Below are 18,207 nucleotides of genomic sequence, written 5' to 3' on the forward strand. Positions count from 1 at the left end.
TTAATCGTTTTATGATGCTCTCCCTTTCACAACTCAGTAACAGAATATTCTACATCAAGCCTGAAATGTGTGTGTGGACCCCCAGCCTCAGGGTATTTGCTTTGCATTCTCCTCCAAATTATTTTTTATTTCCTTCCTGGAACATAAAGAAAATGTCTCAACTATTGACATCCATTTCTTGCTCTGGAAGTTGAAGAAGGCAGTCACTATACTGATGACTTCTTGCCAGTATAAAACACTTCCAGAAATGTAACCCCAGCAACCCTCCTTGCCACGCTTAATTGTCATCCTCTAGATCGTGGAAACCCCAATCATCTGTAATCAAGGTTATAGCAGTAGAGATGCAAATTGCATAATTGCATTAAGCAGATTTTATGATTCCTTACTCATGGTGAGAATGAAAGCCAAAGTTAATTTTCCTATAAATTCTCAACATCTCCAGCCAAGTATACTTTAATATTTGTCAGAACCTGAATCATATTCCTAAACAGACGTGGCACTGCCGATTTCTACACTCGGTGGGTGATGCCTGTACATTTCCCTTTATTACATTTGAAGTGCTGGTGTCTGTTACACAGGGGAAGCGAAAGAAGCCGTGAGGCCCGACAGGTTTGGGCAGAGGATTATTTCTATGGACTTCAGCAAGGCACGTGAAGAGACTGCCAGGTTCTGCGTGGACCCCGCTGTGCAGTTACTTGGGAAAGATAATGGCATTTAGCTTTGGGAGCCCTTTCCTTTCATGTCAGTCTTGTTTGTGTGTTCTCCCTTTGTTTGGTTTTACCATGACTCAAAGCCTAGGAAAGGTTGAGAGAGAGCCTGGGTGCTCCATCTCCACGTCCACCACCAAATCCAGCATCCTCTCCAGGGAAGCACCAGTCTCTTTCCCTAACCTCAATTCAGGAGGTTCTGGCACAATCCCTGTGCCAGCATTACCAAATGTGTCCCTTTGCTGTAAGAGCCCAGACGCAATGGCACAAGAGCAAACTCATCTCATGTAATGTAAGCTCCCAGGCCACGCTGGGAGAAAGAGCTGGAGAGCAGGAGCTCATGGTCACCTGAGTTCTCAAGCCTTGGTACCTGTTGGATACAACACGATGACTCATGCCGGATGCAAAGCCACAGCCAGCATTGCTCTTTCCTGAGATTCAAGAACTCTGTCAAATAATTGATTAAGGATCTTTGCAATGAGAGTAAGATGTTTATAGCACCATGGTCTGGCCTTGGGCCTGGAGAGTGAATGTTGCGGAATCCTGGAGCTGGACATGCCCTTCAGATGCCCTTCACGGAGGAGGCTGCTCAGAAGACAGCTGGACAGCACCTGTTTTCTGATGGAGCTGGTCCCTGGCACTGACGCCTAGCACTTACCCCTGTTCCTTTGCTGGCCTGTTGCTGAGCACCATATCTTCATCCTTTCCCATGGCTGGTTTCCTGCTTCTTGCTCTGGTCTTTCTGGGACCCATGCTTAGCTGTGAAGGTCAATCTTCTTGCTACCCACTGAGCCTTGGATGTGTGCCTCCCTGGTGGTGAATACACTCAGAGAACCTAACTCCAGCCCTTGCCTCCTGCTGTATACCCAGCACTGAGCTTCCCTGTGTTGTTGATACAACTCTAGAAAGGTAGAAAGTTTCCAAGGACTGATCCTAGATGAATCAGACATGGCCTTTCTGCCTTGTCGGTGCTTTCCATCTCAGTCTCTGATTCTGTCTCTCCTCCCTGTCCCCTCCACTGACTTTAACTCATCTCTCAAGAGAAGCAACGTAAGACCTGAACTCAATGGCACTGCCATGTTTATGGCACCTACAGCAGTGCTTGTCACTTAGTACATGCTCAGTAATCATCCATTCCATGAGTGAATAAAAGCTTCCAGACATGCCGACGGTTCTCAATACTTGCCGCGATGGAATCTCTCCTCTCATCCACTTCCTTGAAAACAGAGCACAGCTCCTGATCCTTCAGGATGTGTCTCATCAATACCCACGGCAGTTTTGGTTTACCTTCTTGAGTTTTGAAAAGAAACTTTCACAAGAGTGTGTCCACGTGGAGGTGTCCACGTGGAGTCAATGCCAGCACGCGACCACACAGTTGGAGAGGTATGGCTTTCGCACACGCGCTCACGCTGGCCTCTGTGGCAGGGACCTTATAAACTGAATTGGTTCTTGATCATGGATGAGCCAGCAAGGCAGTTCTCTTGTCAATAGAGTTACCAAGGCTAGAAAAGGCACTAGGCAAACTTCAGATCAATGAATAACTCAGAAAAGGACACCCAAGATATTTTTACAGATTCATAAACATAGAAAGCAGATTTTTCTGGAGACAAAGGACAAAAAACAACCCACGGGAGAGTGTGCCAATAAAACCCAATTCTGTTGTAGGTCAGAGCGTTCCAGTACCTAACCTCACTGCCATGTAGGATCCTGATACATCGCTTCATGTGATGGAAGAATGGGAGCTTGGTGTTTAGAAGGTCCAGACAGGCCTTTCTGTAATTCTTAGGTGTTTATAGCAGGCTTCCGTATCATCTGCGAGATGTTTTGCTGAGCCCATCGTATGTCCCAGTTCTGACCCAGGACATTCTCCTCCCTAGCCACAGCCAGAGCTCTCGGGGCTGCTGAGCTCCTCTTACAATGACACTGACGTGAGGACAGCAGTCGAAGTGTTTTGTCCTCATCCACACTTCTGCTTATTTCATATGAACTCACCTGAGGCTAGAATTAGACCCTTAGTTCCAAAGATTCCTGGAAGAGAGGAGCCCGCTAGGAGCTCCATGCTCCAACCCATGCTGGCAGAATAAAGCACATGCTGTGCGGAGAGCACACAGGCACATGCTGAGGCAGAAGTCACATCCAGAGTGTAGCGTCCTCTGGCAGCTCAGGATGACAGGGAGAAATGGCGGTCCTTGCGACTTGAGACCAAAGCGTTGAACTTCGAGAACTGTCCTGCTCTCCCTTAGAAACTCTGACGTCTTGAGTTTGAGCTATTGTGATATATTTTGACCAACTTTGGATTGAGTGGCCATGGACTAAAGGAGAGTCAGGACAGCACTGTAGAATTCATCGCTTTCAGGAAAGGAGCTAAGGGTCACTGCACATCTGTCCATCTGTAGATGTTGCTGGATTTCTTGGCACACCTGGCATCTCTTGAAGCTCTCCTCTTTAAATTAATAATGATTTCAAACATTGCATCTCCCGTGATACACTGGAGTTAATGTTGAAATGTCTTGAGTATCTCAGCTCTCCCAATCCTTCCTGTTTGCTCCCTCTGCCAAAAGCACGGAGCATGTTTTTCTGTGTCTGACCCCACCAGCCGGGCAGCAGGGACGGAGGAAATCACAGCTGCCCACTTTGACAGTGAAACACGTGGACTCGGGGTTAGCTAGCTTCTATCAGCTTTCTTCTTTCCTTCCATAGAAAGCAGCCATCAGTAGAATAGCATCATCTATAAGAAATCATCCTATTTTTAAGGCTGTGTTGCTTTGTTTGATTTAGGGCTAGAGGTAATAATGGATTATACAGAGCCTCAGCGCTTGACTTGCACAGAGTCATGAATTCTGACCATCCACTGCCCCAAGCCCAGCCGAGTGAATCAAAGAGCCTCATTACCTCCATAGCGAAGGGCCCGCTAGCACTGCCCGCACAGCCCCGCACAGCCCCGCACAGCCCCGCACAGCCCCGCACAGCCCCGCACAGCCCAAACAGCCCGCACAGCCCGCACAGCCCCGCACAGCCCCGCACAGCCCCGCACAGCCCGCACAGCCCGCACAGCCCCGCACAGCCCGGCACAGCCCGGCACAGCCCCGCACAGCCCCGCACAGCCCGCACAGCCCCACACAGCCCGCACAGCCCCACACAGCCCCGCACAGCCCGCACAGCCCCGCACAGCCCCGCACAGCCCGCACAGCCCCGCACAGCCCGCACATCCCCGCACAGCCTGCACAGCCCCGCACAGCCCGCACATCTCCACACAGCCCCGCACAGCCCCGCACAGCCCGCACAGCCCCGCACAGCCCGCACATCCCCGCACAGCCTGCACAGCCCCACACAGCCCGCACAGCCCCGCACAGCGTTCCTTCGGACCCGCCTCGGGCTCTTTCTCAGCAGGAGTATGAGCTGTTCTCTTATTGTGCATCACTAGAATATCTGCTCGCCTCTGCGAATACCACGTTACAAAAGCACGATTCTGTCCCTGGATGGCAGTGAGCCACCTTGTCTGGAAATGTGCACAGAATTGTCATGAGTTGTGTCCAATAAGGGGAAGAAAGAGTGTCTACAAACCCTGCAGGCAAGTTTAGCTATCCCTAGCCAACATGACAGTTTAGCCTTACTTTTATAATGAGCTGTTATTGCTCACACTTCATATGGTCTATGGGACCTGGCTACACGGTACGGCTCATGCCTTGTCACCCATCAGGCTCCAGTGAGCCTGAACAAGGCTGCGGCTTAGGTGACAAGTCAAGAAGTAGAGTTAGAAGAAGAGACACACAGACATAAAGAACATTGTGGCGATCACTGGTGGCTCACGCTTGTAATCCTAGCTACTCAGGAAGCTGAGATCCGAAGATGATGATTCAAACTTATCCTGGGCAAGAAAATCCATGGGACTCTTATTTCCAATTAACGACTAGAAAGTCTGCAGTGGTACAGGGCTCAAAGTGATAGAGCACCAGCCTTAAGGGAAAGAGAGAAAGAACAGCACCCAGTCCCTCAGCTCAGGCCCCAGAACTGGCAAAGAGAGAGAGAGGAGGGGAGGAGAGGAGAGGGGAGGGAAGGGGAAGGAAAAGTGAAAGGGGGAGGGAAAGGAAGGGAAGGAAAGGAGAGAGGAAGGGAGGAGAGGGGAGGGAGGAAGGGAAACCATAAGCAAGGCGTAGTAGCACTTCCCTGCCCTCCCTCACCGCCCAGGCCGAGAGGAAGATGCACTACAGCACTCAGGGCTGTCTTTATTTTGCTTCGCTCATTTTGTACTCAACATTTGTTTTCTGGAGTGCTTTGTTTTGCTCTGTTCTGGTCTGCATCATGGGATCCTATAATTAACTTCACAGCTCGCGCTGAGTAGACCATGGGGAGAGGACTCTTTCCCTCCATTCTACGCATGGTTTACATCACGGCTTCCTGTGGATTCAGGGGTCTCTTGTGGGCAAAGTCAGGCACTTCCTTCCTTACTAGTGTACCCAAGAGATGGCCAAGAAAGCCAGCGGATAAGTCAGCCAGAGACCCTGGCTTGGGGTGTTTTTGTTGTTGTTGTTTTACAGTAGTGGGTTTGAAGTGAGGGCTTGAGCATCACAGGGGCAGCCCTCTACCCCAGAGCCATCATTCCAGGCCCTTCTCCTCTTCTTTATGAGTCATGGACAGAAATCCAGACCCAGGTTCAGATGAATGCTTATCCCCATCAGTGACCTGAGAATATATATTTCTATTTCAGTCAGTCAACTAGTCACAGCGCAACAGAAAGTAGGTTTCTTTGCATACGTCTCTTATTTAAAAAATAGTCCATTTCGCCTAGGAAAATGTCCAGGTTTTTTTTTTTTGGTGGGGGGTTATTTTTTAAGGAAGAATGTATGTGTGTCTGTGTGCCTGGATTGCTTTCTCTTACCCAAGCCTTTTGCATTTTGAATAGCCACACGTTCACCAAATAATTCCTCCATGTCTTTTTCACTCTGCTTGATCAGATATGTTGCTCTCTGGACTCCTGAAACCTGAGGGTCAGAAGGATTGCTCATTAGCAGCCTCAGGCAGAGAGCAACCACTTGCAAATCGGTGCCTGGATAGCTACAGGCATGTTTGTGGGCTGACATCCCTGGAGTCTAACTTGTGGATAGATAGTTGTGACTACATTGTGATGCTGTTGGAAAACTCATTTGTACTACCGACGTCCCCTCCTGTCAGTCAGTGACAGTGCCATGCTCAGAGACAGCTCACAGGGGATGTCACCGGATGGGTGGCACCGGTGGGGTCTTCTTTATGTAAAGCCTGACTGCTGAGTTGACTTGTGTCCCCCCAAAAAAAGGTATACTGAAATTTTAATCCTTCCTCACATGACCTTTTCCGGAAATAAGGTCATTGCAGATGCAATTAATTAAGGTGAGGTTTGCAAAATTACAAAGCCCTCTCGTCTAATACGGCTGGTGTCTTCATAAGAAGATGTCACATGAAGTGACAGACACGCGGGAAATCTCCAGGTGATGAAGACCGAGACAGGAGTGATATTGAGGCGAGCCAGGGAGCAGGGAAGATTACCCACAGGGAGCACCAACGACAGCCGGCCAGCTGCCAGAGCCTAGGCTGCAGCAAGAACTGATTTCCTGTAGGTTTCAGGGGTGTGGTGCAGAAGGCATCCTGACTTAGACTCCCGAACTCGGAACCTATCAACAATAAATCCCTACTGCTTGAAGCCACCCTGTGGTGCTGCTACTGTGTTGCTGCACAATGGGAAACAACTAATACGGTGATCAATACTGTGGCTTGGACGCTACCCAGAAGCTACCTGAGATTATATCCTATCTGTGGAAGACCGGCCGTTCCGCCACCCCTTCTCCTGCCCGCCTTCGCTCGTGCACACACCAGCAAGGGAAGCAGGAAGGAGGGGTAGTTAAGTCCAGACTTGGTGATCCTCTCCTCTGACCAGTGTGGAGAGCTTCCTCCCTGGCTAGCCACCACTCACCGCCATTTAAGTCAGGTACAAGGCTGGGGAGATAGATGGAATGGATGTGCCTCCACCCCAGACCAAACCACACTCCAAATGTGTTCCTGGGAGGAGTCCCCAGAAAAGATTTCTCCACTGGCTACCGTGTGCACTTGTCATCTGCTAACTGGAAACCCAGCCAGCTCCTGAGTCGCATAAAAGGATCTCCAAGTGGCTGCCTCTGTGTGTTTGGGTTTCTAGGTCCCTTCCCTGGGCGTGCGAAAGGGAGCAGAGGTCTGACTCATGGCAATGATGAAGCTCCCACCGACTCCTGAGCTGGGCATCTGCATTTTGCTCCTAGTTGGGTTCTCACAGGGTGGGTTGGACGGAGGGCATGCCCTGGCTTCTAGGCTGGTGAGCAGCCTAGACCAGCCTCCCGGACAGGGGGCTGTGTTGTGCTGCTTTACTAACCATTGAACTGGTGTCCGTGCAGAAGAAAAGATTGAGTTTAAAATGAAGGTGAGGGCAGCGTTGTTTGTCGGTGAGGATCATTCCAGCTGTGCTGTTAGACACAGCTGCCCTGGACTGAGAGGAGCAACTACACTTCATGAAAATCAGTCCTAAGTGAAGCAGGAAGTCAATGCACATAAAACCTTCATGGGGTCCACATCCCCAGCTTGTAAGCCAGCAGGGCTCACTGGTGGGGGGGGGAGTGGTTGGGTCTCCTAACGCCTCCAGGAATCCACTCTTCTTTTGTACATGAAGCTCATGTACAATGACTAAGTGAACTTAGTCATTATGGACCTCCTTATCTTCTTCTCTACTTTTCGAGTTTCTTTACCTTTGTCGTTTAGCCATTAACCCTAAAATCATGAGTACCACTCATGAAGGACTTTGGTGTCAGACTCTGCTGTGTGGACAGATACATGATAAAATGTCCAGAACAAGTGGGCGCCGGTACCCTTTTGGGTGGATAAGGTTTGCAGAACTTTATCCAAGGTCCCATCGCTCAGATTTCAAACCCAAGTCATTGACTTCAAAGCCCTCCATGGCTGCTTTCCTCTTAGCCACCACTGAAGCTCTGGGGGGAACTAGAAGTCAAAAGGCAAGGATAAACCAGAGGAAAGTGAACGCTCGGCACTCATCCTGAGCTGCTGCTGGGACAGGGGTGGAAGCCAGTGAATCTTGACTTTTCCAGTCTTCCCCACATCTCCATGTGAGAAATGACCCTTTGTTAGGCTGTGCAGGACTCCCCTGGGGATGGCGGTAGATGTCACCTAGTGCCAGTGTAGCATTGCAGGCCCTGTGGTCATGGGACATGGGGCTCTGGCCAGCACAGCAAGAAGGTGAGAAGGAAGAAATGACCTGGACCTGAGGGGGAGCAGCCATGGACAGGCGCCCTCCTCTGTGCATGAAATCGTAGGAAAATGAGGACAATTGAGTACTCGCTACAAAGTGCGGGAAACTGCATCAGCCACAGGTCAGAGGGGCTTGTAGAAACGAAGTTCCCTCCTTCATTTTTATGCCTCACATGATTAAACATTTCAAGCTTACTGTCTCAAATGGTAATGAAAAGGTGGAAGAAACGAGATACCTGGTTCTCCCCATTGACCCCCAAGGTATAAAGAGCATGGTTTTAATGCTCTGCTAGTTCTGACTTTTATCTTTATTGGAGCTTGATGTAAAGTAAAAGCCCCTATGAGTTTGGAAGTACTGCCTTTTGACTGTGCTTGCAGAAGGTGAAGTTTTTGGCTTATTCTGGTTCAATTTAGGTTTGGGATGTGTTGAAATGTGTGCTTTGTAGGGTGGAATTTGAGCATGCTGTGGGGGTTCTCAAGTTTGTTGATGTTGGAATTCTAAGTCCTGTGTGCATGTTGTTTTGTCTGTTGGTTTTGTTTTTGTTTTTAATAGGCCAGGCATTTGGAAAGACCTAAAGACCATGGGCTCCGTGTCCCTCTCTATATTCTTCATCACACTGCTTGTGCTGGGCAGACAGGTAAGAAATCTTTTCTCTATGTTTCCTCAGGAGCTTATTAATAATACTTCATTGGTGTGCATTGTAGTTGCTTTTGTGCCAACAAATGATTAAGAACCAGAATCATCATCATATATCCAGGCATTGGTGGCTCATGCCTATAATCCCAGCCTTTCAGGAGGCTGAGATCTGAGTATCAGGTTTCAAAGCCAGCCTAGGCAGGCAAGTCTATCTTCAATTAAGTACCTATCTTCAATTAAGTACCTATCTTCAATTAATTCCTCCAGAAAAGACAGGTAGACCTGTAGCTCAAGTAGTAGAGCACCAGCCTTGAGCAAGAAAGCCAACTGAGAGGTCCTGAGTTCAAGACCCAATACTGACACTGCCCCCAAAAATACATAGCATATGTGTGGGTCAGAAACAGTAAAGAAAAAAATGCACAAGGGCAAAATGTTGTGCATGCAAGAGATGGTGTTATAAAGTGAATTCAATAGCGAGATACAGAGAAAACAGAGAAGCCACATTTTGAGAGGTCGACTCTGGAGTCTTTATTAAAAGGCCATCATCTGTATGGTGGACTCATGCCTCAAAGACCAGCAGCCAGCAAATACACTTAACCCCATTAGGAAACAGCCGTGAAGGCCAGAGAGTGGTTTATTGGAGGTAAGAGTCTCACGGACTTTCCTGCCTGGGCTAGCTTTGAACCGTGATCCTCAGATCTCAGCCTCCGGAGTAGCTAGGATTATAAGCATGAGCCACCAGCGCCCAGCTGTCATTTGCATTTTCATAAGGGGGGCAGAGTTGTTTTGCTGGAAGTAGCTTGATACTTCTCCCAATGCTAGGACCCTCTTAAAAAAAATAAATCTCTATTTGTGACATGACTGAAACTCCGTCCTGAAGCCACCACTTTCTCCTGACCCCCCAGGAGAGGCTGTGGATGTAAGATTTTTCAAGATGATTACTTTTCTTCTGCCTCTGCATGAAACGGATTACCTACAAAGTCCCAGACTCATCCATAGTCAGTCAGGCCTGCTTCAACCAGTCCTAGGATATCGGCAGTATAAAACAAACAAATAACTAGTTAGGAGCCGATGAAGATTATATGCACATTATGAAACAGTTACATAAATATGCAGCAGATATCTGAGAGGCATGGTACAGAGTGTGAACTTGGGTCTGACTTCCAGTTTTCCCTGCTACCGAGCTCTGAGCAGCATTTCAGACAGGTAATCTGCCACTGCAGCTGTCAGTCCCACATCTGGACCTGAGCTCTCCGGTTTGCCCAGGCAGGAGATCTGTGTCCTTCCTGAGGACTTAATCCTGCAACCCACCCCAGGCTTCCTGGGCTGAGCTGCCCCGTCCTCTGCAGCGCTTTGTAAGATTGCTTCCTCTTCCTCCATCTCCTGACTGGTAGCGTCTCTCCATTCATTCTGCATTGTTGGGCTTGCACTTTTGACAACCTACATCATGCCTTTTCTCTCATTGCTTCCCTGATTCTCCTGTAGCCTCCTGTTTGTTGCTGTGAGAACCTAAACTCAAGTTACAATGCTCTTGAGTTTCTATTAGTCACCTAAATGATCCAATTTGGTGCCACTACTTAATGGTGTTTAATGCCAGTGACTGACAATTGACCCATTTACTCCCTGATTGATTCAAGATAAATAACCAAAAAGTATTCGATATCACCATTAAGTATTCATTAATTTAATACAACTGGGTGATGCCAGTCTTACTAAGAGTTGTTCTACTTTTATCATTAATGTGACAATAAGTAATGTGTTCATAGGGAGGCCTGGAAAACTCATTACCCCTGGCGGAGGAGTCATTTTTCATGGTCATTCTGCAACATCGGCTATGAGTCACCTAGCCTGTGGCGGGCACCACTGAATATGACCTTAAGCCCCCAAACCACAAAGTGAATAAGTCCTAAAACTCTTCTGGGCTGAGAGCTTTGGTGTGTGCGATGTGGAGCTTCTGCACTCCTATCTGAACTTCACAAGCATGCTGCAGACAACTGCCCCATATTTGAATAGAGCATCTCCCAGTGCCCCAGGCACTCGGTCCTGGTAGTCACTGCGTTTCTGATTGGTTAGTAAGCGACTGGATAGATGGTTCACTACTTAGCTTCATTGTGATTGGTTCTAATGGCCTCTCTGCCCTATGGCCATCTCATACACATTATGCATATGTATTCTTTCTGAACAAATTAGCATTCTCCGTACCAAGTATGGGAACTCTAAGTAACCTTAATGAAAAAGTAACACATCTCCTATTCAAATCTACAGTGCTATTGCTGTACTAAAATCGAGTACATAACTGAAATGTGAGCCCTCCCAGACCCTCTTTTGAAAAAGGGAGCAGCACGCATTTCATCCTGGCTGAAGCAGCAGCACACCCAGCGAGGGTCTGTCTGTACTCCAGGTGGCGTGAATTGACAGCATGAACCGGGGCAGCTGCCTGACCCCAAGGTCAGGCCAATGTCATTCTGTGGAGGAGGAGCTCAGTCTTCAAGGATAGGCAGAATTGCATGCCGCCCTGCAGCTCAGCCCAGGATCGATGCTCTTTTTTTTTGGTCAGTTATGGGGCTTGAACTCTGGGCTGGGCGCTGTCCCTCAGTTCTTCAACTCAAGGCTAGCTCTCTACCACTGGAGCACAGCACCACTTCCTGGAAACTGCTCGTGGAGGTGCAAAGCCCCATGTGGCTTGGGAGGTATTCATAGCCAGACCAAGCACAGAACCGGAGAAGGGGGTTGGGGAGGGAACAGCTAGGCACCCAGACAGATGAAGGAGGAAAATGCCCTTTTCAGGCAATACAACTGGCTCCAAGCTACTGATTTCCTTCTCGGCATAGACTGACAAACGGCGGCTCTGGAAGCCTGCGTAACTTCTGGGCATGGCAGTGGGCTCACTACCCAAACTTCCCTCTAGGAGGCGGCTGCAGTCCTGCAGCTCCCACGGAGGGCTGGGTGTGCAATCGTCACCTGGGTGCCACGGCTCAGTGCATCTGCCACGTCAGACCCATCCCGGCTGGCCCCCACAGTCCACACACACATCATTATTCCCAGTGTGAGGGCTTCTCTAGTCAGTGAACACGACACTATGTATTAGTATGGTGTGGTGGGAAATTTGGCTTTCAGGTAATATGAGCAAACATCTAAAATGTCTTTTGAGCAGTGTATTTAGAAGGGAAAAAATGCTTGTCTACATGAGGCAAAAATAAATGCCAGAGCAGAGGAGGAGGGGAAGTTTTTTTTTTTAATCATGTGTAGTTAGAATCAAACATAACTGATAAATGATCTTTATTTTTTTTCAGTTTGGGGAATGTGAATTATTTAAAATTCTACATGAGAGGCTATTGTGTATTGTGGATGTGTGTGGATGTGTGTGCTGTTATGCTCGATACCATCATTATTATTAATCTAATAGACAACCTTTGCATGCAACCCCTTTTGCATTTATTTGTCCTTACATTATTCTCTCCTTCTGTGTGGACTCAGTCAAGATAGATCATGTTCCATCACCTACATCAGAGGAGACAGAGACCCATGACAACCCAACACCAGAAAGACCCTTGTCAGTACATGAGTGTCTCCATTTCCACCGTATAAGTAACATCTGCCTTTTAAAAACCATTTTACTTAAATATACTCTAAAGTATGAACACAAATATTTTCACTGACAGGAACTCCCTTAAATTAAATGATGTCAGCACGTGCTTCATCTTCACATAATGGCATAGCTATGTACAGTGTAATCCCGAATGAAAAACTATCATATTTTACCCTGAAGACTTAATCGTGTAATTTGGGACAACAGAAAGTCATTTACAAACAGTAAAGTCAGACTGCCACAAGGAAGGCTATGACGGGTCTTTGAACAGCAGTCAGTGCATGATTCATGCTCTGTGCTCGCTCTCATTTCCTTTGATTCACCCTTTGTACTCCACCGTGCCCCTTTGCCGAGGATAATCCAAGCCATGATTTATTAACACAGCCATTCAGGAAGCTCTGCTGCCACCTACACTTGTAAGCCCTGCGCCACAACTGTTGCTCAGGATGGTTCCTTGCTTTGCTTAGTTGTTTGCAACTCTATGCGACAGGTGGATTGGGAAATGCTGGGCAGGGCAGAGGGGTCTGTGGGGAGGGGGTCCTTCTGTGGGGGGATTCTGGGTGTGGTTTTGTGTTGTTCTTTTGATTTTCTCTTTGAAACCTCCACTCTCTGGCAGGACAAGATGCCTATTGTTTCTTTACCTCTGTGTCCTCTTGTAACAGAATGAATATTACTGTAGGTTAGACTTCTTGTGGAAGAACAAGTTCAAAAAAGAGCGGGAGGAGATAGAGACGATGGAGAACCTGAATCGTGTGCTGCTGGAGAACGTGCTTCCCGCGCACGTGGCGGAGCATTTCCTGGCCAGGAGCCTGAAAAACGAGGTCAGAGGGGTGGAGGGCTGGGGCTGGCCCTGGTGGCCAGGCTCTCTCTGGGAACGGGGCCGGGGCGGGGTGCGTGGTGGAAGCAGAGCTTTGAATTGGAAGAGATTCTGATGTGGTACTTTGCATACTCGTTGTGACAGGTGGCCTTGGTCGGCCTGAGTGCTGTTGATGGGTGGCCAGTTGGAAGTACTGAATGGGAATCACCTTTTAAAGTCTCAGCAAGGACCTGATTCTTTTCTGGAAGTTGTTTGCGTTTTTGTTGTTTATTTTTTTTCCCAATCGTATAAAGTTCTGGAGAATTTTATGAGACCCTGCAGTCCCAAATACCCTCCCCCCCAGTGGCCACTTCCTTCTCCCTAATTTAGGAGAACACTAATCCTCCCTCATACAATGGAACCCAAATTCCAAGGCCAGGATAAGCCGCAAGGTCTATATGCCCAGGGCTCCTTCGCTGTGCTTCCCTGGGAACCTCTTAAACATGTTAGAATTTCAAAGCTGGGTGCTGGTGGCTCAAGTTTGGAATCCTAGCTACACAGCCAGCCCCGGCAGGAAAGGCCATGAGACTCTTACCTCCAACTAACCACCAGAAAACCGAAGTGGAGCTGTGGCTCAAAGTGATAGAGTGCTAGCCTTGAGCAGAAAAGTTCAGGGACAGCTCCCAGGCCCACTGAGTTCAAGTCCCACGACTGACAATAAATAAATAAAAAGATGTTAGAATTTGAAAAATAATGAGACAACATGCCAGATCCACATGACACCAGACAAAGACTTGGATTCGTCCATCTGAATGGGTAGAAATGGAATGGATGTTTTCCTAGGATGTCACTGAAATACTGAACTCAATTATGGAATGAAATGTCAAGCAATTTCTTTAATATTTTTGAATTGCAAGATAGAGCAGCCAGATCTATGGTATAATTTAGTCTGAAATGGCACCTGAGGGCTACTGTGTCATCAAGGTCAGATCTGTGAGGTTTCAGAGGTTTGCGGAGACAGACAGGAAGGCAGCAGAGAGAACCCCGCTGACAAATTAAATCCTTAGCAATCATCTCATCTCAGGTGAGACTGCAGTGCAAAGGCTCTGCGCCTTTCTCTGATGAGTATTTAATGTTGATCTGAAAGATAAGAGCCCGTGGTAGGTGGCTTTCTGGAAATTGCTGCCCTCTTCCTCCTCGGAAGGTGCAGGATGAGATGACTCTTTGACTCTATTTCTTCTGGTGTTTTCTATGCTCACAAGGCATCTGAGCAACTTGTTTCCCTACTGATCACAGCTAATGAAATCCATTTACCTGTTATGGAATGATCTATTTCCATGAGCCTGTCTATACTCCAGCTTTTGATTCAGGTTTAAGTTCAGTAAGTTCCTGCTGTTTCCTCCATCCTGAAGCCAAGCTAGCTCTGCCCTGGTCATGGAGATGATCTGCACAGAGTGGCCACACTCCTTGCTCCTCCTGGGGACCAGAGTCTGTTATCTCCACAGACGCTGGCACAGTGAAGGTTGGGAGGGGGGATGTCAACCATGAGGAAGGGATTTCTGAATCTGAAACAGTGCTAGAAGCTAGGTGGGAGATGGAGGCTAGAGAGTGAGAGGGACAGGGAAGAAGTTTCTGGACTCCATGGTGATCCTTTCCCTGAGACACCGAAGACCTGGGAAGAGGCCACCACGGAGGCTCTGTGTCATAGACCTGATGGGACCCACAACCACCGAGAACCTCCCAGTACCAGGCCAGCAAAAGCAGCGTGTTCTCTGTTCCTTCCTGCTTGGTGTTTTCTGAGCAGTGTTGGAACACCGCAGCACCGGGTGTTTTCTGAGCAGTGTTGGAACACCGCAGCACCATCGGCAGTCATCAGGGAAGGTGGAGCAAGGAGAGAGATGAAAAGTGAGCTATTTGTTGTGGGTGTGCATCTTAGTCCCCTCACTGTCTGCTTTGTGACCTTGAACCAGCGCCGGGATCTGAGCTTTGGTCTCCCCATTGGTAAGAAGGTGGCATTGTGGCTGTGCTAAGTAGAATGCGGGACACTGGCACTGGGCCATGTACCAGGCAGGCGGGCATTTCATAGAGCAACGAGCAGGGAGCCACACTGGCCTAAGTGAGAGTCACAGGGCAGGACAGTGCCCAGGCCCTGGTGCTGGCAGCCCACATGGATGCCTTCTTTCCCTCTGTGGTCCTACTGTGTGTCACAGCAGAGACTCTGTGCCACTGCAGAGAACTGTTTTCCAAGCGAGGGTTATTTCCTTCTAATGCAGCTAATTGGATCCACGAAGACATGTGGACAGAGTATCTCCTGTAGATGTCTCTGCGCAGGCAGCTGGGAGGGGAAAGGCTCTATGTGTGGACCCGGCTGGCTCAACCTGATCTGAGTCCTGAGGTGACAGTCAGAGGCCTGGGCGGAGGCCTGGTTCAGCCTCTGCCTCGATGCGTAGGCAGTTTGGGATATTAGTGACGATTCACCACACTCCTCGCCGTGACTTTCAAGAGATAGCTGCTCCTTCCCTGGGAACACACAGTCCCCAGTGCACACCTGACCGAGAACAGCCCAGCCCTGCAGGGACCTACCACGGCTCATCCCTGGGCCTCTCCTCATTCAAGCTGAACAAATCACTGCATGCGAGAGTCATGACCCTCAGCAGTTTCCGAGTGTTGTTAGGATGCACTGGATGGCCGCTGACCAATTGAGCCGGGCACTTAGAACAACAGACACAGTCCTGTGGCTCTGGGAGGTCACCACTGCTGTGGGACGCTGTGTTTCAGTCACATGGCTACAGTGCTGTGCACTTTCCTGACATTTTGGTTGGTCAGAATGAATATTGAGAACGTGGCTACTCAAAGGGATACAGTTAGACTTTGAACTAAACTCATCAGAGTACATAAACCATGGCAAACTCTGCTCCTGGCTTCTGTGAATGGATTGCTGTGGCATGAGAAGACTTCCTGCTCTACCTGGCGGGAAGGATCTGTTTCCTCCATCCCATAGTCCACTGTGCTAGGCTCATCCCAGAGTACACTGCGAGGCTCACACCTCTGCTGAGAGCCTGGGGCCTGGAGCTGCCTGGCAACGGTGCGTGAGCCTGGTTGTTCAGGAGCCTCTTCTTTGCTCCCTTTAAACTTCCAGAAGCTTCTCCGTTCGTTCTGCACTATCCTGGCTAGGCCAGCCCGACATGGCCACCATTCAGCCTGGGAACCATGTGCCTCAGTGGCTTTATCTGCAGTTAGGACACAATAGCATAAGACTCAGAGGATGGTGGTCACATGAGGGCTCGGAGAGGTGCCCATCTGACACGTGGTACTAAATTATCCTGCTTATTCTTGACATAATCTTCATTCCCCGGGGGTCACTCGGCCAATGACAAAAGGCAGTGGGTAAATTGATGGCACAGAAAACATGTGCTAGCCTTTTCTTCAATGGAGAGTCTGTTTACTTGAAAACTGACGTTTTTAACTAAAAGAGGCTCCTAGTGGCCATCTCTTCCCTGTTCCCCTGACTCGCGGGCTGCCGTCAGCAGTGCCGGCATCTGTCCCCGGCCGTCACATGTGTCATGGGCTGTCTGCTGTGAATACCAATGTTCACAGTGTTACTAGGAGAGAAACAAAGGACAGATCTGCCCAACAAGTGCTCGACAATGCGGACACAGGATCAAGTGAGCACGTCTTCATTCTGTTGTTCATGTAACAGAAGGCGCTGCAGGTTGATGGGCACTGGAAACGAGAGTGTGACATGAGTCTACTTTTCCTTGAAGCTGTTGTGGTCTTCAGTTGGGTGGCCGTGGCTCTGATGCATTTATGAGACCAGGGAAGGCAACCAACCTCCCTGCGAGAGGCCAGCAGTCACTACAGTCGTAGTGTTCCCCATGTTGTCCTGTCCAGGATTCATCTGAGTGTCCCACAGAGGAGCGCTCACAGGCAGTGTCCACGGAGAGTGGGGTCCTGGCCTGCCAGTCACACAGGAAGCACCAGCCACTCACAAGGGCAAGGACCCCTCCACCCTAAGGTCAACCATCTTGTTTGGCAAACTCTCTCCCAGTGGTCTGAGTGTTTCCCATGTTGCACTGCAGCCTGATAATAGTGCCTGGGTCAGGGGCCCGGAAACCCAGGGCCAGTGGGAGGGCAGACTTTCCAAACCTCAGTGCAGACCCCCGCCCACCCAGAGCCTTTCCTTTCTGAAACTTCAGTTGAACTGGAAGGTGTCACTGTAGAGTGGTAAAATTATGGACACACCTTGAAATGGTGTATGTGAGATGTTACAATTTTACTCAAATCTATAATGAAGAGCTACAAGTCTCTTTCCACTTGAAGTCAAATGGGGACCTGCATGAAGTCCACTGGAAGTGAGGACTTCCAGTGGTTCTTTCAGGTGTAATTAAAACCGCTTGGTGGTTTTTAGCCTCTTCTCTTACCCCCACCGCCGCCACACCCACAGGGGTGGACTCATAAAAATTCCCATACAAAGAATATAGCTATCGCCGTGTATTTTAGCACAATACTGTCATCTGGGAAATGATCCCAGGCCAGATTCTGATCACTTGTAGTGATCCCAGGTAGTGATGCGGGCGGGAAAGTTTAATGGGAGGATGTCTCCTATTAACTTGTGGTGGAGTTGGGAATCTGCATCTGCTGTTTAGAAGCTTCACTGCCTCCTGGTCAGTAGCACATGGATGGGGCAGAGGCAGGGCTAAGAAGGGGTGAGTGGGCTCTTGAGGGGCTTCTTTATCATCTGAGCATAAACAAGCACTTGCATTGGGGGTCTTTGTTGGAAGGGTTTCCTGGTGCTCAGCTCTTCTTTTTCTCCTGGCAGGATTTATATCACCAGTCCTACGAATGTGTCTGTGTCATGTTTGCCTCTATTCCGGACTTCAAGGAGTTCTACACAGAATCAGACGTGAACAAGGAAGGTCTGGAATGTCTCCGGCTCTTGAATGAGATCATCGCTGACTTTGATGATGTAGGTACCAAACATAATCCTGAAAGTCAGGGGAAGGCCCAGTCCTGTAGTGTGCAATTCCTGTGCATGTGAAGTGGGTTGATTTCTTCACACAGGCCCTTTGGCCTACTTTGTGGTGGTTTGAGTTACATCTATGGACTATAGTTAGGTCCCTGGCCAATTTGGGAGAGACAAAAGAATTCTGTTGTAGAATTCTGATATGACTGAGACAGCTACAATTTCACTAATAAACCCTTTAGAAAAGTT

At 48.8% G+C, this 18,207-nt stretch overlaps 1 protein-coding gene across 3 annotated transcripts in view; it reads left to right on the forward strand.

The window, feature by feature from the left end:
* Positions 1-18,207, forward strand: part of Adcy2 (adenylate cyclase 2) — a 340,906-nt gene that overhangs the window by 301,647 nt on the left and 21,052 nt on the right. For 2 of the 3 annotated variants that reach the window (XM_070042164.1, XM_070042162.1), the window contains exons 19-21: positions 8,527-8,611; positions 12,862-13,020; positions 17,815-17,961. In XM_070042164.1, the coding sequence (XP_069898265.1) occupies positions 8,527-8,611; positions 12,862-13,020; positions 17,815-17,961 (391 nt within the window). The remainder of the gene's footprint in view (positions 1-8,526; positions 8,612-12,861; positions 13,021-17,814; positions 17,962-18,207) is intronic. The other variant, XM_070042163.1, reaches the window with a different exon arrangement.

Source organism: Dipodomys merriami, unplaced genomic scaffold (genome assembly GCF_024711535.1).
Source record: "Dipodomys merriami isolate MVZ:Mamm:240054 unplaced genomic scaffold, mDipMer1.0.p SCAF_32, whole genome shotgun sequence".
NCBI lineage: Eukaryota > Metazoa > Chordata > Mammalia > Rodentia > Heteromyidae > Dipodomys > Dipodomys merriami.